The sequence below is a fragment of the Bos grunniens genome, chromosome 19 (genome assembly GCF_055505025.1).
Source record: "Bos grunniens cultivar Pamir isolate PY7600 chromosome 19, Bosgru_T2T1.0, whole genome shotgun sequence".
In the NCBI taxonomy this organism is placed as follows: domain Eukaryota; kingdom Metazoa; phylum Chordata; class Mammalia; order Artiodactyla; family Bovidae; genus Bos; species Bos grunniens.
The window spans coordinates 20858422-20880259 of NC_141183.1; the positions used below are offsets into that span (position 1 = coordinate 20858422).

Below are 21838 nucleotides of genomic sequence, written 5' to 3' on the forward strand. Positions count from 1 at the left end.
TACCACTCTAGAGCAAACAACTGCAATCAACCAAAATGTTCATCAGAAGGAAAAAATGCTAAACTGTATACTCTTACAATAACTATACAGCAATTTAACCCATACAGGTTGATACTACCTGTATCAACATGGTTAACTCTCACAATGTTAAATTTAAAAACGACTTGCTAGAGGATATATACAATAGGAAACCATGTACATAGTTTTAAAACATACAAAATTATACTATATATTATTATTTAGTGATACATACATACATACACAGCAAAAATGGGGGAAAAACACAAAGGAATGACAAAAGCAAAGATCACTGTAGAAATCACCTTTGTAGGGGAGGAGAGAGAAATGAATGGCACGGAAGAAAGCTACACAGGCATTTTTCAATTATTTGTGAGTAGTTCTCTTAATTAGATAATAGAAACATAGTTACAGGCGTAACTCATTTTACTGTATTTCACACTACTGCGCTTTGCAGATACTCCATTGTTTTACAAATTGAAGGTCTGGGGCATCCTTGCTTCGAGGAAGGTTGGTTGATCACTGCCATTTTTCAATAGCATTTGCTCACTTTCTGTCTCTGTCACATTTTGGTAATTTTCCCAGCATTTCAAACTTTTTCATTATTGTATCTGTTATGGTGATCAGTAACCTTCTGAATGCAGAAAGATTACTTGTTGAAGGCTCAGATGATGTTTAGCATTTTCTAGCAACAAAGTATTTTTAAATTAATGTATGTACTTCTTTTTAGACATAATGCTATTGCACACTTAATAGACTTTAGTGTAATCTACAGTCTACGGTATAAACATAACTTTTTCTTTCGGCCACGCCACTAGCTTGCAGGATCTCAATCTTCCAACCAAGGACTGAACATATGCCCTGAGCAGTGAAATGGAGGAGTCCTAAACACTAGATTATCAGGGAATTCCCAACATAACTTTTAAATGTACTGGGAAACCAAAACATTTGTGTAACTCAATTTATTGAGATACTTTATTGTAGTGGTCTGGAACTAAAATAAATATTCACCTTATTAATCCCTATTAATTTTTTTTATGATTGACATAAAAGTTAAGAACACTGAATACACACAATGGTGTTAGGTAGGGAGACACCATAGGATGAAATAAAGGATGCAAATTAAGGATGAGTTAGGTTTGATTTAGCCTTCAAGTCTAAAAAACTGGAAGAATATTGATGCATTAGCTGAGTTAGGAGAACATTTGAAGAGAGGTAATATAAGAGGGTTCAAAGAGAAAAAGGAATGAGACCTTGTCACTGGATTATATCTATGCAATTTCAGCTCAGACTGAGAATTTCCAGAAAGCTTGCCAATTCCAGGAAGTCAAAACTGATTAATTCCACTGCTTTCTGACCACTCCTCTTTCATCTATCCATTCATTCCAACAAATATTGATTATCTTATATGTGGGCACTAAGGATATAACAGTGAATGTCCCTATCTTCCTCGTGCTAAGATCACTGCACAAGAGACATTCTTTAATCAGTCACTCACACCGATAACAGAAAATCAAGACTCTGACGAATGCTATAAACAAGAGGTACATGGAGCTTTGAGACTGCATAACAAGGAACTGTTAACTGCCCCCTCCTTTCAGCACCGTAGATTTGCCTTCCTGATCAGATTGTAAGCCTCATAGTATACTTTTTTTTTTTAATACTTAGATTATCCACTTTCTTTTGCTATCTCCTCCTCCAAAGTGCCTAGCTTCAAAACAGTGAGTATTCAGTATACCCTTATGCACTATATATCTGTAACTGGATGCTTCAGATTTTGTAATAAATACATCCTATTGTATGCAGAGCTATGACACTTTTTAAAAATACCCTACTATGGGTGTTAAGGAGCCCAAAAGTGAAGTTCGAGCCTTGAACTTTTGAAGGCTGAGGATGGAGGCTGTCCTCCGTCTGCATTTCAAGCAATTATGCTGAGAATGCTTCAGATTATCCTCCACAAGGTACGCTAGTAAAAGTGTGGAAGGATCAGCACAAATCACTTTCACCTGTGCAAAGACAACTTGAAATGTACACTCTTCTAGTAGTAAGCCAGTACTATAATGTTATTTTTGCAAATAAAAAGCAAAACATCTGTCACGAGGCAATTGGCCATAACAAGAAAAATAAAGTTCAGTGATAATCAAGAAGCAGTGCCATAACTACTTACATCACGAAACTGAACCTTTCCAAGTTCACCTAATTCACTGACACAACAATAAGCAGCTTCTGACTGTAGAAAAAGCTGGGCCAGTGTCATCTCTTCACTCCGGAAAAGCTCCCCCATGGTGGCAGAAAGGACCGGTCAGCTGAGTACCGGGATTTCTCTGCAACCTAAAACAAAAAGAGAAAATTACATGAACTTGGAACTACCAAGAGGACTGAAAGCAAACACCCCAGGAGGCCTCTTCCACATTGTATTTCATTTCTCCCACTCCATGCTGACAGATCTTTATTAACTGTTTTGAGAGCTTAGAAAGACAGAAAGAAGAAATAGCAAAGGCTGTTACTGAATCCTCTTATGAAGAATGCCTGATGAACAGTCACTTCCTTTGCAGTCAACATCAGGATCAAATGACAATAATGTGGGACATCTCAATACATAAGAATGTATTCAGATTAAAAACAGGAACTGGGAATCCGAAACAGTTCTTTAAATACCCTGGACACAGTATTATAAGGCAGTGACATTCACAGAGATCTTTTTTTGTTTTTGCCTGTGTCAGGAAACAATCAGAAGAGACTTCAATTACCCTCTCAAAAAGGATGTCTCTGTTGAGATTAGTTTTCTATCCTCTACTGCCAATTTCTAACAGCCAAAGTCCCAGCACTGCCCTCAAGGTACAGCTACCTTAAAGGATTTACCTTTTCTCTCAAGGTACAGCTACCTTAAAGGATTTACCTTTTCAAACCCCTCACAAAACACCATTTTCTCCCCAAAGAATCTAAACACGTAAGTGTTAACTTCTACATACACACACACACAGAAACAGCTTACACATTATGCCCAACCTCAAGTCAAACATGATGGGAACACATGAAATGACAAAGCAATTTTATCGTCAGAGAATAAGCTTTCAACCTCCGCAGCTTTCTGTTTTTTATCCCCACCTTCAAGATTAACTACGTTCTTCCATCTGTTAAAGCTTCTCATGAATGAGCCAGTAAAGATATCCTTCTGGGGCGGTCTTACCGTTACCGGGTAGGAAAGACAATTGGCGCTATCAGTGGTCCTGAAACTGTAATTATTTATTCTCAGTCGGCTACTGTAAGGCACGGACTGTACAGTATCTAAACTCAACAAAATGCACGTTATTTCTGGTATCATGAGGGCATTCCTAATGATAGGCAAAACTGGCATCAAAGGAAGAGCTATTTCTCCGGAAGCCTGGGAGACATTTTGAGAAATCTGAATGACAAAACCTTTGTGCATTTGGCATTCAAGGTAGCAAAACAACACATTTAGATAGAAACAAGAATTTCTCAAGAGATTATGTAGCTTGACTTTGAGACTGCCTACACCTGACTCATCCAAAACAGCTGTTAACAGTCCCCACTCCACCTCCCAACACGAATAGATTCCACAACCTCTAAGCACATAAAATTATGCCAGATCAGCATAGTTCAGAGGCTGCCGATAATGACAACCTCCAATGAGTTGCCTCCCTGTTTCTGCTCTTTAATGATTACAAGTCTCCCTAGAACATCTCTGTCCCACTGGAGCCAAATCGAAAAATAAAAAGGCCATAGCGATCCGGGGGTGTTGGGAGGGTCACAAAGCAAAATAGGAAGAAACAGTAATCCTGCACAAGAGGAGTCCAAATAAAGAGCTCCCGAGCCCTCCTGCCTCACAACTGCCATCCAGCCCTCGTCTCCCTTAACGAGGTATTCAAGTTCACCTGCCTCATTTCCTGTCTATCCAGTGAGAAGCAGGAATTCCCCGGGCCCAGGCACACCTACCTCCTGGAATGGGGAATAAAGGGGAGAACCCTCAAATGGGAGTCCCTCTAAGAAGACCTCCAATTCTTCTGTATTCCCAATAACCTTCAGTTTTTCCACCTTCCACGTAAATGGGAGAAGGGATCGGGGCCTCAAAAAGAGAGTGAACCTCCTGTTCCTCTGCCTACAGGAGGGGTACCCGAGGAGGGGTGAACCCCCATTTCCTCTCAGAGACTTGAAGCCCTTGCTAATTCCTTTGACAACCGAGGGGGCCGTTAGAAGGGCTTGTTTTGCCCCTCAAAGGCCGCTCCCGGCCGCGCTGTACCCACAGCTCCCGCTCACCTGCAGCTGGGTGCCGCCGCCAAGGCAGCTGCGGCAAACCAAACCCGCAGCCTCCGCAGCTCCTGGCAGCCGCACCTCGACGTGCGTGCGTCCGCAAAGCCCCGCCTCCGCGCCGCCGCCGGCCACCGCCCCCACGATGACCTCATTGCCATTGGCCAATGGGGCGCGGCCTCAGCCGGAGGCCGCATTGCGGAGTCGCGGGGGCGTGGGCGAAACCCTGCGTGCTGACGCCATCTTGTTCCCTCAGCCGCGGCTGCGGGCCGGGGACGGCCGGCTGTGGCGCAGGTGCTGGCGGCCTTAAGTCATTGAGCTCTTCAGAATCCGTGTTCCCTAATAAGTTTCCTTGAAGCCAGGCTGTCTGCTTTTTTTATTTTCATATTCAAGGAATTAATTCACAACTTTTTCCTCTTCTAGGGAAATAGCATGAAGGGGAGAAATTATGAAATAAGTTGCGAGCTGCAGGGAAGCTTTAAAGGGCTTCCAGCCAGTCTCCTCTGTACGCACACACATCTTTTCCCCTTGTTTTACAGAGGAGAAAATTTGATTCCTAGAGTGGGGAGAGACTTGCTAAAGGTGCTAGATCCTATGGTCTAGGCTTGAGCAGGGGGCTCTTTAGTTTAAGTACGGAGAAACCTCTCTTTGTAAAGGTAATTGTTTCAGTCCCTCCAGCAACTATCCAAGGTCTGTTTTTCTCCAATTAACAGTGGGAGAAACCTTATTAGGCCATGTGTTGTGAAAGTTAATTTTGAATCTTCTTTGCATACTTGTGCTCCCACTTGATCGCTTAAAGGTTTTATCTTCCTCAAAATCTGTAGAAGAATAACCTAAGGTTTTAAAACCGTGTTAAGTGATGCCTACCCATTATTTATTTAAAAACAACAACAACAACCCCACCATTATCGATTGATGTCGGTTCCCTTTTCTTGCCGTACTTGTAAGGAAGAGTTGGGATCCCAAATCGTTTGTCAAAACCAGAACTGTATCAGGAAAAACTCAGAAAACCGGTTATTCATACTTCGTGGGTGGTGGACCATATTAGGATTCAAATTTAATGACGGATTGACATCTACCTGGCAAAACATCATCAATCTTGCTTTACCAGCCTAAAGGAAATAAGGGCAAAACGGACACTTAATTTGCATTTTCCATGTCACAGTATGAATGAAGACAGGATTTCATTTCGATTTTGTTGAGAAGTAGCACCTTGGAGAGCCCCAGAACCTCATTTTCCTGGTGAGCTTAGTTCTCCCTAGCTCTCTCACCTTAACCGGAAAGGCGGATAAGGACCCACATTTGAATGCCTGCCAAGTTTTAGAAAACTATTACACAATGACTGTTATTTCCTTCCTTTGAGACTTAAAAAAAATTTTTTTTAAACCTCAGGGTCAGCTGTTTGCTAACCACAAATTTTCATTCTCTTACCTTTAAGACAGCCTTTCATCTGGTCTCATCTCGGTTCTCTTGAATTCTCTTTTCTCATGGCTTTCTTGGAAGTATATTCTCTCAGAGCTCCTTTTCCGTTTCATCTCCTGCCATCAGTCTTTCTCCAGTGTTCTGTTTCTTTTCCCTACCTGCTCTCTTCCTTAGAAGTCTTGCCTAATGTCAGGCTTAAATGTCTATATATAGGACTCATACCTATTTTACCCTCCACCTCCTTCCTCCAAGGCTCTCACTGAATAAAAACTGTCTCTTCCTCTGAGATCCTTAATCCTGCTAATGGCATCGTTATTTTCCTAGTTACCAGAACTCCAAGCTTAAATCATCCTGGGTTTCTTCCTGACCAGGGATGATGGAACCGTGGCCCCTAGCAGTGAAAGCACAGAGTCCTAACCACTGGACTACCAGGGGATTCCCTTAGGCCATCCTTAATTCTATTCGTTTCCCTCTCATTATTAATTTAGTCAGCTATCATGTCATTCTCATTGTATAACCTGCATTTATATCTTGTCTGTACCCCTTGATCCTTTTTATTTTCATTGCTGATAACTTAGATAACCTTTGCATCTGTCAAATAACTGAAACAGAAGTCTATGGGAGGCGCATGGTATAGTGTAGCAGAAGACCCCAGGCTTTTGTATTGTCCAAATTAGGCTTGAATCTCAATTCCTCCAGTTATTCCATCTGATGTCAAATGCAAGAAGAGCCAGTCTCAGCTCTCACAGTTAGTTACAAGATGTGGGAACTTGAGCAAGTGTGAACTGAACTTCATGTTCCTCACTGGAAACTCTAATGGGGCTTTTCTATTTCTCTTATAAACGCAGTACTTTCTACCTGGACTTTTCTCCCCTAGTTATGAGCCTACTCATTCAGTAGTAAAGTACCATTTCTTGAATGAATGGGTGAATGGGTAGTTGATTCTGAAAGACCTCCTAATGGAAACCTGCTATCACCAAAAGAACACAGGTATAAAGGGAAAGGAATATGGAACATAAGGAACATCCTGCCTTTTCTCTGTCCCCTTCATTTTATGGACTTCATTATCTGTTGGGGTAGAGAGCTCAGGACAGATGCTTGTATTCTTGTAATAGAGATATGAGGGGAAGGTTCCAAGCAGAAGCTAGAATCAGGAAATGTGTGTGGAGTCAGTGAAAACTTTGCAGAGTCATCAAGTTCAGTACAATAACAGTGCTGATACTTGTATTCCATGTATAGTTCCCGAAGTTATTCTACTTCAGAACATTCTATGAGGAAAATGCTGTTTTAAGTTCAATGATGAGTACTTTAATAAATAGCTTTCAGTCATCAAAAATTCATTATTCCTTCAGCAAACATCTATTAAGTGCATGCTTTATACCAAGCATAATGTTAGCAACGCAAAGAGGAAGAAGGGGCTCACAGTCTAACAGACAAACAACTAACATATACTATATAGCAACGATTGAAGTAGTCTTTGTAAGCCCAGAGAAAACTCACTAATCCTGTTTACCAATGGGGGAGGCTTTAAGAAGACACAGCATTTGAGATGGGTATTAAAGGATAAATAGAAGTTTGTTTGGAGGAGAAGGCAAAGACTAGTAGAACAGAAATAGCACTACTATCAAACTAAATTCAGATTTTGTTTTCATCACAATAAGTAAATACATCAACTTAGCCCCAAACTAAGATATTTTGATCCAGAATAAGCATGCATTTACATTGATTTTATCTAGAGTTAACTTGTATGCCTCTCTAAGAAAGGAAGAAATTGTACTTGCAACTTTCTGTAACTTGAACAAGCACAGCATATATCCAACAAGATCCAATATAAACGGTCTATCACTACACAGCCCTAGAAGACATGAGCCATTCCATATGAGCCATAGCCAGTAATGCATTTCTGGATGTCTAAACTGAGTTATTATTTCTTGGCATCTGTGGAAATGTCTATGCAATAGTTATAACACTTAGTTCTACTAGCAAGATGACAGACCAGAGTCAGTGATCAAATTTAAAAGAATTATCATTGTACTGGAGTAAGTAAAATAAATACTTTTTTCTCCTTTTTCCTTCTTCTTTTTTTAGTTTGAATGAATGCACAACAATTTTCTGAATTTCCACCAGTGAAAGGTCAGCTCCTGTTTGCTTACCCAACGTAGGTCCTAGATGGGACCTTGAGGAGGGTATTAAAGTTAAACCAAATGTTTTGAAATTCATATTTGCTGAAGTATTTCTCTTTGCCATATGCTTCCTGTATTAATTTCCTAGAACTGCCATACAAATGACCACAAACCGGGTGGCCTAACACAACAGAAATTTACTCTCTCATAGTTCTGGAGAACAGCAGTCTGAAATCAGGGTATCCACCGGGGCACAGTATTTCAAAAGGCTCTAAGAAAGAATCCTTTATTCCCTCTACCCAGCTCCTGGTGGTTGCCCATAATCCTTGGTGTTCCTTGCCTTGGGAAGGCAGCATCAGCCCAGTTGCTGCCTTCATCTTCACATGGCGTTCCACCTTTTGGGTGTCTGGACATGCATCCACATTTCCCTCTTCTGATAAGGTCACTAGTCAGTGGATCAGGGCCCACCTTAATCCAGTATGACTCTTAACTTGGCCACATCTACAAATACTCTGCTTCCAAGTAAGGACATATTCACCAGCTCCAGGTAGACATAAATTTGGGAGGAGCACTGTTCACCCCAGTGCACTTGCCTTACCAGTTTTGAGGAGGAAATTTTGCTCTGTGTGATAGTGCAAGCAGCTGGCAGCTAAAATTTTGATTCAAAAGTTCATTCTGCTTGCCGGCACTCTTTGAGGTGATAGTATCACAGTGTAATGATTATATATATATAGTCAAGTAATTTTTTCCCTTTTATGTAAAAATGAACTCTAGGGACTTTTCTGGTGGTTCAGTGACTAAGACTCCATGCTTCCAATGCAGGGGGCTCAGGTTCAATTCCTGGTCAGGGAACTAGATCCTGCATGCCGCAGCTAAGAGTTTGTGTACTGCGACTAAGAGCCATCACAACCTAATAAATAAATAATATTAAAGAAAATGAACTCTAATCCTAAACTATTCTACCAAACATCTGATTTGAGTGTTGGATGAAAGATTTCTCCTGCCACAATCTTTAAGTAACCTGTCATGACCTTGACCATTGTTCTTGAAATATTGATTAGCAGTTTGTTTCCATAGAAACATGTACTTACTTTTGTCGTTGCACTCTGAGTTCCTTAAGATAAGCTTCTTGCGAATTCCTTGGTGGCCCAGCGGTTAGGACTCTGCGCCTTCACTGCCCAGTGTGCGGGTTTGATCCCTAGTCAGAAAACTAGGATCTCGAAAGCTGCACAGTATGGCCAAGATACAAAAACAAAGAAAAAAACACTCTATTATTTGCAAAGTTCATCAATGTTTCAGATAAAAGTTTTTACGTAAACATATATTCATAATAGATCTTGAGTCTCCCTTTGAAACTCAGGGAATGTCCACGTCCTTTAGCTCTGGTAATGATACATCCATGAGGGGATACGAATGATCTAAGGCATGTGACATTTTATGCAACGCTTAAGACTCTTGTGACCAACACATGAGGCAAGAAGCCTCTTAACTTGTGTGAGTGAAGAATGCCATGGAAAGAGGCTTCTTAAAGAAATAAAACCGAGAAAACTGGAGATGAAAAGGAGGGAAAGGATTGAGTGACATAGAGCAGAGAAACCTCTCTGTGAAATTAGACCGGAAGTATTTGCCCAGGTAAATAAGAAACAAGTTCAAGATTTCTGAAGTGGAAAACCTGGCAAATGTTTCTGTATTGAGTTTCTAGTGACTTAGAGAAAGGAGGTGAGATCTGTAGTAAAGAAACACATGGTGAAAATTCAAGTAGATTTATTGAATCTGATTGATTTAATGGTCAAGGGATAGATTCACCCTAAACTGTTGTATGTCTACTGCTTAACTTGGTGCCTGGCATTCAATAGACAACTCATATGTTTGAAAGAAAGCAAGGAAAACTGGGAATTCAGTTTAACTTGTGACAAACTGGTAAAGGTTATTTGCAATCACGCGCTTACTTAAGGCTGGAAATTTCTGTGCTTTACACTGGAGTTGTTTTTATGCTATAAAAAGTTACCAAGCTTTTGTGGTGTTTTTAAGGAGGGAGAATGGTGGGGAAGAGAGCCTGCAGGAAACTTGTAGAGAAAATAAATAAGGGTGCTGTCTTCAGAGGATAAATTTTTTTTTAGGAGAAGCAGAAAGTTATCCAAAAGGGAACTTCAGATGGATATTGCCTTGAGCTGTATTTTCATTACAAATTTCCTTTTGCTTAGAGAGTCTGAATACAAATGAACAATTAGTTCTGTTTAAAAAAAGGATACTTTGGGCCCTTACATTTTTCTGGCAACATGAATAGCTATTGACAAGACTGCGTTTGAGTAAAATCTGTGAGGGAAGTGAATTTTAGGAGCTTTCCAGTCAGCTTCTATATTCCTCTCTTCTATTATTTCATTCAGTGCAAGGTTTTGTGCTCGATATGATTCAGGCCTACATATAGAAAATAGGACAGGAATTCCCTGGTGGTCCAGTGATTAACACTCCATGCTCAAAGTGCCGAGGGCCTGAGTTCAATCCCTGGTTGGAGAACTAAGATCCTGAAGAAAAAAAAAAAAGAAGAAGAAGAAAAAGAAAGAAAATTGGACAAGGGTCCTATCCCGAAGGAGCACAGAATCTACAATACAATAAGGATTTTTATTAGTAATATATAGGTAGTACTATGGATTCACTGATAAAGGCATCACTAACCATGCTTTGAAATCTTTACAGAGGGGATGAAATTTGAGTTGTCTTAAAGAATGAACAAGTGTTGTCTGTGAGTAGACTATGAACCTGTTGGTTTTCTGCCTATACTGGGAATGATTCTAGCACTTCTCTGCAAATTGTTTCTTTCAAGACTGAGTTGAAGATCAATCTTTTAATGACAGTGCTACATATGAAATTGTATGAGAGATCACTAAAGTTGCACTCAGAATGAGAATAACAGTTGCTTTAAATGTGTTTATTAAGCAAGAAAGAATGAAGGTAAGTTAAATAAGCATAAAATTGACATTTTTCCTTCCAGTTTTGTTGAGATAAAATTGACATACAGCACTGTATAAGTTTAAGGTATTGTTGTTGTTTAGTCACCAAGTCACGTCAGATTCTTTTGCAACCCCACGGACTGTAGCCCACCAGTCTCCTCTGTCCATTCTGTCCTGGATTTCCCAGGCAAGAATACTGGAGTGGGTTGCCATTTCCTTCTCCAGGGAATCTTCCCAACCCAGGTGGGGAAGGTGAACTGGCAGGTAGATTCTTTAAGATACACAGTATAATGATTTGTCTTACATACATCATAAAATGATGGTCACAATAACTTTAGTGAACATCTCATATAGATACAAAATTAAAGAAATTAAAAAACTTTTTTTCCTTGTGATGAGAACTCAGAATTTACTTTCAAGAACTTTTATACATAACATTTATCTTTTAACTTTTGTTTGTACTTTTGACTGTCTTCGTCCAATTTCCCCTCTCTCCATTTTCCACTTCGGGTAACTGTGAATTATTTTTGTGGTTCTATAAGTTTGTTTGTTTTTGAAGTATAACTATGTTAGTTCCTGTTACACAACATAATAGTTTGATAGTTTACTGTATTTTGAAATGATCACCATGATAAGTCTAGTTACAATGTGTCACCACAGAAAGATAGCGCATCATTGTTGACTATATTCCCCACACTACATTTCACACCCGTGACTCATTTATTTTGCAGCCCAGAGTTTGTACCTCTTAATCTCCCTCACCTTTTTCTTTCCTCCCCACAGCCTCCTCTCCACTGGAAACCACCTGTTTGTTCTCTGTATCTATGACTGTTTCTGTTTTGTTATGTTTGCTCATTTGTTTTATTTTTGGATCACATATATCAATGAAATAGTACAGCATTTGTCTTTATCTGAAGTTATTTCACTTAGCATAATACCTTCTAGGGCCTTCCGTGTTGTGTCAAACTGGCAAGGTTACATATATGTAATATATCATTGTAGCTCAGCTGGTAAAGAATCTGCCTGCAATGCAGGAGACCTTGATTCGATTCCTGGGTCAGGAAGATCCCCTGGAAAAGGGATAGGCTACCCACTCCAGTATTCTTGGGCTTCCCTGGTGGCTCAGACAGTAAAGAATCTGCCTGCAATGCAGGAGATCTGAGTTCAATCCCTGGGTTAGGAAGATCCCCTGGAGGAGGGCATGGCAACACACTCTAGTATTCTTGCCTGGAAAATCCCCATAGACAGAGGAGGCTGGTGGACTGCAGTCCCTGGGGTTGAAGAATCAGATACAACTGAGTGACTAACCACAGCACAGCACAGCACTGATACATATCTCACAGCTTCTTTATCCATTTATCTATTGATGGGCACTTAGATTGCTTCCATATCTTGGCTGTTGTAAATAATGCTATAATGAATGTACAGGTGCATAGATCTTTGCTAATTAGTGTTTGCATTTTTTCAGGTAAATAGCAGGAAGGGGAATTGCTGTATGGTAGTCCTACTTTGCCTGGAAAATCCCATGGAAGGAGGAGCCTGGTAGGCTGCAGTCCATGGGGTCGCTAAGAGTCGGACATGACTGAGCGACTTCACTTTCACTTTTCACTTTGATGCATTGGAGGAGAAAATGGCAACCCACTCCAGTGTTCTTGCCTGGAGAATCCCAGGTTCAGGGGAGCCTGGTGGGCTGCCATCTATGGGGTCGCACAGAGTTGGACACGACTGAAGCGACTTAGCAGCAGCAGCAGCAGCTGTCCTATTTTTTGTTGTTGTTGCGCCACGTGGGGCGTGGGATCTTAGTTCCCTGAAAAGAAAGTGAAGTGACAGTGTTGGTTGCTCAGCTGTCCAACTCTTTGTGACTCCATGGACTGTAGCCTGCCAGGCTCCTCTGTCCACGGAATTCTCCAGGCAAGAATACTGGAGTGGATTTTCTTCTCCAGGGGATCTTCCCAACCCAGGGATTGAACCCATGTCTCCCAAATTGCAGGCGGATTCTTTACTGTCTGAGCCACCAGGGAAGACTTAGTTCCCTGACCAGGGATCAAACCTGTGTCCCCTGCAGTGGAAGTGTGAAAAGTCTTAACCACTGGACCACCAGGGAAGTTTCTATTCACGTTTTTGAGGAATCACCATACTGTTTTCCAGAGTGGCTGCACCAATTCACTTTTCCACCAGCAGTGTGTGAGGGTTCTCTTTTCTCCACACCCTCACCAACACTTGTTATCTGTTCCCTTTTTTTTTATAACAACCATTCTCACATTATATTTCATTGTGGTTTTGCTTTGCATTTCCCTAATGGTTAGGAACATTGAGCAAACGTGTTCTCAGATCCTTTCTCTCTCTTCTCCTTTTGGGACCCCTATACTGTGAACGTTACTCCATTTGCCGTGGTCCCAGAGATCTCTTAATCTGCCCTCATTCTTTACAAATTCTATTTTTCCGTTTAGTGTACATGATTTCCAGTGCTCTGTCTTCCAGTTCACTGATTCATTTCTCTATATCATCTAATCTACTGTTGATCCCCTCTCATATATTAAAAAAATCCCTTACTGCATTCTTCAGCTCTATTTGGTTCTTTATATTATCTAACTCTTAAAAATGTCTAACTTCTCACTTTGTTCATCCTTTCTTCTGAATTCTTTGAGCATCTTTGTCATCATTATCTTGAACTCTTTATGGGATAGATTGCTTACCTCCACTTCACTTGGTTTTTCTTCTGAGGTTTTATCCTGTTCTTTCATGTGGAATATATTCCTCTGTTGCCTCATTTTGCCTAATTCACTATTTTTGTTTCTGTGTATTTAGTAGGTTGGTTATATTTCCCAAGCTTGGAGAGGTGGGCCCTTCTGGTCACCAGAGCTGTATCCTCTATGCTTGTCCTTTGTGTGGGCTCTGTGAGAGCCCTTCTGTTGTAATGGGCTAACTACAGTGAGCAATCTGGTAGGTGTGGCTGGTCCCTGGTCTGCTTGGTTGCCAGCGCCTGCCTTGTGCAGAAGATGCCAGATGCTGGTGGGTGGGGTCAGGTCAGGAGGCAGCTAGCTGCAGGGCCCCCATGGCCCCGGGGCTAGTGCTGCCTCAGTGGTGGGCAGAGCCAGGTGTTGGCTTGCTGGTGAATGGGGTTGAATCCCAGAGCAGCTGGCTGAGGGGTCTAAGGTGAGTGTCCTGGAGTTGGCCTGGTGATGGGTGGGGCAGGGGCCCAGGGGATACTGGGCTACTGCCAGCTTGCTGGTGTGTGGATTTGGTCCTTGGTCTCTTACTGCAGGACCCTTGGGGCCCCAGACTTTGTGTCAGCCCACTGGTGGGCAGAGACAGGGCCCAGGGGTCTTGGCACCTGCTTATTGGTGGGAGAGGCTAATAAGCTAGAGAAAGGAGTCTAAGATGGCTCTTGCCAGCACCAGTGTCTGCATGGTAGATTGAGCTTCCTAAAATGGCTGCTGCCAGTATCCATGTCCCCAGGGTGAGCTCCAGGTGCCTCCTGCCTTTCTGGGAGGCTCTCCAGGATCAGCAGTGGGTCTGGCCCAGGCTGCTTTCAAACTACTGCTACTTCCTTGTGTCTTAAGGCATGTGAAGTTGTGTGTGCACCTTTTAAAAGTGGAGACTATTTCCTGCACTCCTCTGGCTCTCCCAAAAGTAAGCCCATTGACCTTCAAAGCCCAAAGTTCCAGGGGCTCATTTTCCCAGTGCGGAAACTCCAGATTGCAGAGTGCAGTGTGGAGCTTGGATCCCTTGCTCCTTGGAGAAAACTTCTGCAATTGTAATTATCTTCCCATTTGTGGGTCATCCACCTAGGGCTACAGGTCTTGACTATACTGCATCTCTGCCTCTGCTGAAACTGTGCACCTCAGACTGAGACTTCGACCGACCCATGTGACCAAGACTCAAAGCCAGCCAAAACTCTGACTGGGATTCTAACCTGTGGTCTTTATTTTTTTTTCCCCTGTTTCCTTTCTTTAATTGAAGGATAATTGCTTTGGAGAATTTTGTTGGTTTCTGCCAAACATCAACATGAATCAGCCATAGATATACATAATTAGAGTCACTTACCTGGTGTCTGGACTTCTGAAGGCTCAGGTTCTTTGTGTCTCAGTGCAGAAGGAATTCAGTGAGAGGCAAAGTGATGGAAAGAAGTACAATTATTAATATTGGACGCTTATGAGAGATGCAAGCGGGCAAGTGGACTCTGCCTCAAGGATTAAGTGGGCTAAAATTTTTTAATCAAAGGAAAGTGGAAAAGTGAAAGTGAAGTCGCTCAGTCATGTCTGACTCTTTGCGACTCCATGGACTGTAGCCCACCAGGCTCCTCCATCCATGGGATTCTCCAGGCAAGAATACTGGAGTGGGTTGCCATTTCCTTCTCCAGGGGATCTTCCCAACCCAGGACGGAGTTGCAGGCAGACACTTTAACCTCTGAGCCACCAGGGAAGACAGGGAAAGTGGGGGAGGTGGGGAAAGACCACCTTCTTTGAGTAGACATCAGGCTTATATCACTAGCTCCTCCTTTTGTGTCAAGCAGGAGAGTTTCTGACCCTATGAAGTCCAACTAGGATTATCATAGCACTTATTCAAATCATCAGAAAGGTGGTAACATTTTTCTTTCACCAAATGGCCTGGGGCATATCTTGTGCTTTTATTTATGGCTTTCTAGTTAAGCAAGCCTGCTTCGTTCCATGATGTTCCAATAGCTTTCTTGAGCGATCATTAACTTACAGTGGTCTCTCAAAGTTCCCTAGGTTTCCCTCTCTATTTATAGTCCCTCATTGGCTTCCCTGGTGGCTCAGACTGTAAAGAATCTGCCCACAATGCGGGAGACTGGGGTTTGATCCTGGATCTGATCCTGGGTCGGGAAGATCCCCTGGAGAAAGGAATGGTTACTCACTCCAGTATTTTTGCCTGGAGAATTACATGGACAAAGGAGCCTGGTGGGCTGTAGTCTATGAGGTCACAAAGAGTCAGACACAGCTGAGCAACTAACACTTTCACTGTTCACTGGAACTTCTACAACTACCTGTATATAACTATCCTATTCTATCCCTATAACTCCTACCTGTCTCACTGTGATTCTTTCTTTATATCTTTAACTGTGGAAGATCTTTTCTACTAGTCTTCTGGTCTTTCTCATCAATAGCTGTTCTGTAATAGTTATAATTTTGGTCTGCCCATGAGAAGAGGTGAACTCAAGATCTTCCTACTCTGCCATCTTGGCCACTCCCCTCTCAGCATGTTTATAAAACACAACAAGATAAACCCAAATAAAGCAGAAAGGCAGAATTTATTAATCTGCCTTTGTGCAGATAGCACGGTGATCTATGCAGAAAATCTCAAGGAATGTGGTTTTTAAAATACCCTAGCACACGGGACTTCTCTAGTGGTTCAGTGGTTAAGACTCCACCTTCCAATGCCAGGAACTTGGGTTCCATCATTGGTGGGGAAACAAAGATCCCATGTGCCTTGGGTCAACTAAGCCCCTGCACCACAGTCAGAGAAAGCCTGGGCACGGCAAAGAAGATGCAGCACAGCCAGCACTCCATAAAACAAAAAACCTTCACAAAACCCAAGTATAGTGCATGAGTTCAAAATTAATAAATTTTGACAAATGACTTAAAAGATAACAAACATAAAAGGTAGTTCTTTTTTCAATATTAATAAAAATAGGAAAACTATTAATAAAAATAGGAAAACTTCTGGTAAGATGAGAGAAAGACTAAAAATATAATGAGAACGAGAATTGGTTTTAACCACAGATATAGAAGAAATGTAAAACATGAAAATACTATATACAGTTATAAGTATAAATGTTAATGAAAGTTTAACAGACTGGGTGATTTTATTTAAAAAATTATAAATGAACAAAACTAACTCTGTTATATATGTTTTATTAGATTCACATATATTTCATATTTTTTTAGCAACTGTAAATGCTTTGTTTTTTCGAGGCGGCCATCCCACTCTCAAGATTTCAGTCCCTCAACCAGGGATTGAACCCAGGCCACAGCAATGAAAACACCAAATCCTAACCATTAAACCACCAGGGAACCCCCATAAATGGCATTGCTTTTTAAGTTTTAAACATCTTATATATATTTGGTTCTGCCAGGTCTTAGTTGTGGCACGTGGGATCTTCAACTCTTGGTTGCTGGCATGTGACCTCTTAGTTGCAGCACATGGGATCTAGCTTCCTGACCAGGGATCAAACCCAGGCCCCCCTCCATTGGGAACGTGAAGTCTTAGCCACTGGACCATTGGGGAAATCCCCATAAATGGTATTTTATTTATTTATTTATTTATTTTTTGCATTTCAGTAACTTTATTGAAAGGCATATCCCTTAGTACCAAAACATAATGGGAGTTGGTTAGGTTACCTCTGGCAACTCAGAATTAACACTGATGTATTCAAAATATTGAAATTTATCAGTATTTTGGGAAAACTGTAAAGTTATCCATAAAACACGGTTTACCAAGTATAAGATACACTGTGGTTCTTTGGTTCATTTTCTAATGCCTCTATAGCCATAAAATGATGTCAGAATTGGGTGCAGCCATCCTGGATGGGTTCAGGCTGCACACTGCACGGAGTAACTCTCTGCAACACTTCAACCCCGTAGATTTCCAAACACCACACCTCAGCAACCTTGTAATTATGAAGATGCCTACTTACCTTTCTTAATACTTGCTTTTGGCACACAGTAGGGGCAATTAATGTAAGTATATTCTCTTCCTTTTAAGCAAAATTCTAAGTTAGAACCAAGTTTTATAAAAACAGTCCTCAGTAAAAACTGATGGAGTGTTAAAAAGTTTTCAGAGTGACGCTAATTTGTTTTGAGCTACTAGTACAGTAAAAACTAATTTTCTTGATGGGACTAGACTGAGGCAGTAAATTTTGTATAAAACTTTTAAAATCATGGATACAAACATCACCTGTTTTCTAGAAAAATATTAAAGATAACATGCCAAAATTAACAAGTTGGTAGTTTTGCTTTACATAAATGCCCTCAAATTTAAATGTGATTTCTATGTAGCAGTAAGGTCCACATCTCTGGGTTAATAATTACTTGCATCATAGGTGCCGAGAAACTAACTATTCTCACTGTCTAGAATAGTGACCCTTATTGTGCCTTAAAAAGTGCATTTGTGAAATGGTGGTTTTGATGTAAACTTCATAGTTTAAATTTAAGTAGGTTACCCTTTTTAAACACCACCAAAATACAATATATTGACCCAATATAGAAACTTGGATCAATGTTAGAAATGAAGATTCACAGTTTACCTTTCCAGGCTTGTCATTTGCATTTCACATTTATACTGTTACTTTGATTTGTATGTTTCATAGGTGAATTCAAATTTGAGTAATTCCACTATAGGGTAATTTTAATTAGGCAGTTTTCCCAAATCTGAGAACACCAACGCTAATCTATTTGTGATGTTTTGAGGCTTCACATCTTAAATCCATTATAATATTATGGAATCCACAGCTCAGGATTGTGGAGAAAGGCTTCAGAAGTTTTTTGTTGCCGTAATCATCCAAATTTACCAATTAAGGGACTGTTTCGGGAATTGTTGGAAGGTGGGTTATCCTGTAGTAACTATGCCTCAGTTGCCTTGCAGTACACCCGGAAACAATCCATTTCAACAATCCATTTCAACTTCTGAACGTTTGGTTTGGCACACTTGTTCGATGAATATTCAGCTAAACACTTGGATACAAGCTCTTGCCAGAAAGTCAAATCTCTGCCACTGATCTTGGAATGTTTCTGAAGACGTTCTACTCCTTCTGTTAACTCTATATACTTCTGTGCTTGGATCTCCAATGCGATGATAGACAATGCCAACACAGATGGCTTTGCTTTAGAAAATATGATCCTGCAGTAGCATGCCTTAAGTTGGGCTTCTAGTCTTTCAAAATTAAGGCTACTCTTCCTTTCACGTGGCATGTTCTCTTGAAGGAGTGAGTAATAGAGCTGTAGAAACTGAAAGGCAGTAGTAGCTTTGACTTTCCAACACATCTTCTCCAATACAATCTTCTCCATTCTCATCAAGTCTGAAACTGTGAACCTGTACTGGCTTATTCAGATCAAGTCAGTTGCCAATGGGACATTCCTTTCCTCTTCTGTTGATTTTACAGCCAGATAGAAGCAACTTAGTCCAACACACCCAAGGTGCTTGGGCTGTACCTTCATTTTAGACAGGAATCTGTCCAGTAAATTCACAGCTAGAGAAAATGTCTCTGTGTCAAAGCCAAAGAACTGAGTTAGACTAAGAAGATCTTTTACTTCCAAGTCCCTCAGTCTTGCAGTCATTCTAAGGCCATTATCATGTGTAGATTCAATTAGTCTCAAGCCGCAGACCTTTGGCTGACATCTCAACTCCTGTTCCAACAGGGCATTCAGCTGGTGTAGCAGTTTCTGAGAGTCAGTTGTTGTCAGTACCTCTATCATCTTGATCGCGACTGCAGCTCCTTAGCGGTAACCACCCTCCCCGGGCCTGCTCTCACCTCACCCCACGATATTAGATCCGAGAGGCCTACGAGGCGAGAGGACTCGTGGGCAAGAGGGGACAGGCCCGGGGAGGGGGAGCCGTCTTGGGTAGGGGTTTCTGCAGCGCCGCTAAGATGACACTGCCCTTCTCTGGGTCAATTCGGAGCCCCATAAATAGTATTTTAAATTTCAGTTTCCACGTGTTTGCCGATACTATGTAGAAATACAATTGATTCTTATGTGTTTACTTTATATGCTGTAACCTTGCTGAACTCATGTACTATCTCTAGGGTTTTGAAAAATACATTCCTTGGATTTTCTATATAGACCACTATGCCATCTGCACAAAGGTACAGTTTTATTTCTTTTTTTCCAATCTGTATCCCTTTTATTTCCCTTTTTTGCCTTACTATGCTGGCTAGTACTTTGACTTGAATATGTGTGATAAAAGCAGATATCCTTGACTTGTTTCCAATCTTCAGGGGAAATAATTCAGTCTTTCATCATTAAATACGCTGTTAGCTGTGTGGTGTTTTGTTTTTGTAGATGTTCTTTATCAAGTTGAGGAAATTCCACTCTAGTCTTAGTTTTCTGAGAATTTCTGTCATGAATAGGTGTTGAATGTTGTCAAATGTACTTTCTGCCTCAATTGAGATGGTCATGTGGTTTTTCTTCTTTACCTTGTTCACCTGGTGAATTACACTGGTTGAATTTTGAATACTGAATCAGCCTTGCAACCCTGGAATAAACCGAACTTGCTCATATATATGGAGAAGGCAGTGGCACCCACTCCAGTCCTCTTGCCTGGAAAATCTCATGGACGGAGGAGTCCAGTAGGCTGCAGTCCATGGGGTCACTAAGAGTCGGACACGACTGAGCGACTTCACTTTCACTTTTCACTTTCATGCATTGGAAAAGGAAATGGCAACCTGCTCCAGTGTTCTTGCCTAGAGAATCCCAGGGATGGGGGGAGCCTGGTGGGCTGCCATCTATGGGGTCACACAGAGTTGGACATGACTGAAGCAACTTAGCAGCAGCAGCAGCAGCAGCTCATATATAATTCTTTCTTACATATTGCTGGATTCTATTTGCTTATACTTTGTTAAGGATATTTACATGTCTATTTATGAGGGATATTGGCTTACCTTTTTTGTACTGTCTGGTTTTTTATGTTAGGGTTATACCAGTCTCATAAAATGGGTTAGGAAGGATTCTCTCCTCTTCTCCTTTCTGAAAAAAGACCGTGTAGAGTTGGTGTTAATTCTTTGTATGTTTAGTGGAGTCTCTACTAAAAGCATCTGGACCTGGATATTTCCTTTTTTTTAATTTTAAATTAAAAATTAAACTTCTTTACAGTTATAGAGGTAGCAAAGCTATTTCATGTTAGATGAGTTCTGGTGGTTTGTGTGTGAAATTGGTGTATGGAGTATTTACTCAGTCTCAAAATACCACCCTACAAAATACTTATGGATGACAAAGAAGAAAAGACTAACTTTATAATCTGGAGAAGGAAATGGCAACCCACTCCAGTATTCTTACCTGGAGAATTCCAGGGTCAGAGGAGCCTGGTGGGCTACAGTCCATAGGGTCACAAAGAGTTGGACACAACTGAGTGACCAACACTTATACTGGAAAATCGGACCTCACCTTAACTGATCAAAGTTAACAGCACAAGCAAAGGGCAAATCAAAATCATGTACCCCTTGATCGGATACAATGAAAAGAACACAGTATCCCTTTCATGCTCTTCCTGCCAAAGTTAAAACCCTAAATCCAATCATGGAAAAAAAAAAGCGCATCAGAAAGCCCAAATTGAACAATATTCTACATAATAACTGTCCTGTAATCTTAAAAAATGACAATGTTATGAAAGTCAAGTGAGAAATGAGGAACCATTCCTGTGATTCATGGAGACTAAAGAAAGGTGACAAGTAAATTCAAAGTGTGAACTTAGATTGGATCACTAAGTGATAAAGGACACTATTAGGACAAATAATGAAATTTGATAGGTAGCTGAGAACCAGATGGTGGCATGTATTGATATCAATTTCCTGATTTTGACGGCTGTTCTGTGGTTATGTATCAGAATGGCCTTGTTTATAGAAACAAGGTATTTGGGGTTGATGAGACATCATGTTGCCAACTTACTCTCAAATGGTTCCAAAAATATATACAACCTTTTTTGTACTTAGAGATTTTCTGTAAATTTTAAAATTTTGTAAATTATAAAAATTTCCAGATAGATAACCTGTTTCTATTTTGCTCACTCTATCAATGAAAAATCAATTCACTACCCAGTTAATAATTAAAAAGGGAATTTTATTTGAGCCAAACTGAGGACTATAACCCCGGAAAGCAGATTCTCAGAAAGCTTGGAGAAATGTTCCACCTCTTAGAAGCTGAAGGCTTTTTATATATTTCTGAGACAAAGTATCATACATCAAAATGACATGCTGATATTTTACATAAAGTTTACTAAGGATACATAGTTCAGGTACACACCTACAAAGTGGAACAGCCAGTCACCATGAGTCCCTACGGAGCTGAGAAAGAACACTGCTCTTTTAAGAAGTTAAATGAT

General features: G+C 40.8%; 1 protein-coding gene and 1 pseudogene across 14 annotated transcripts in view; both read right to left on the minus strand.

Moving 5' to 3' along the window:
* Positions 1-15688, minus strand: part of ATP6V0A1 (ATPase H+ transporting V0 subunit a1) — a 61960-nt gene extending 46272 nt beyond the window's left edge. For 9 of the 14 annotated variants that reach the window (XM_086357636.1, XM_086357632.1, XM_086357628.1 and 6 more), the window contains exons 1-2: positions 4297-4379; positions 2186-2349 (exon numbers count right to left, since the gene is read on the minus strand). In XM_086357636.1, the coding sequence (XP_086213762.1) occupies positions 2186-2302 (117 nt within the window). In that variant the 5' untranslated portion in view covers positions 2303-2349; positions 4297-4379. Of the gene's footprint in view, positions 1-2185; positions 2350-3975; positions 4380-8923; positions 9058-14830 lie in introns of those variants that run through there. The other 5 variants (XM_086357633.1, XM_086357629.1, XM_086357631.1 and 2 more) reach the window with 3 other exon arrangements.
* Positions 15689-18302: 2614 nt separating this feature from the next.
* LOC147351581 (cyclin-G1 pseudogene) lies at positions 18303-18963 on the minus strand (annotated as a pseudogene).
* Between the last annotated feature and the right edge of the window lie 2875 nt (positions 18964-21838).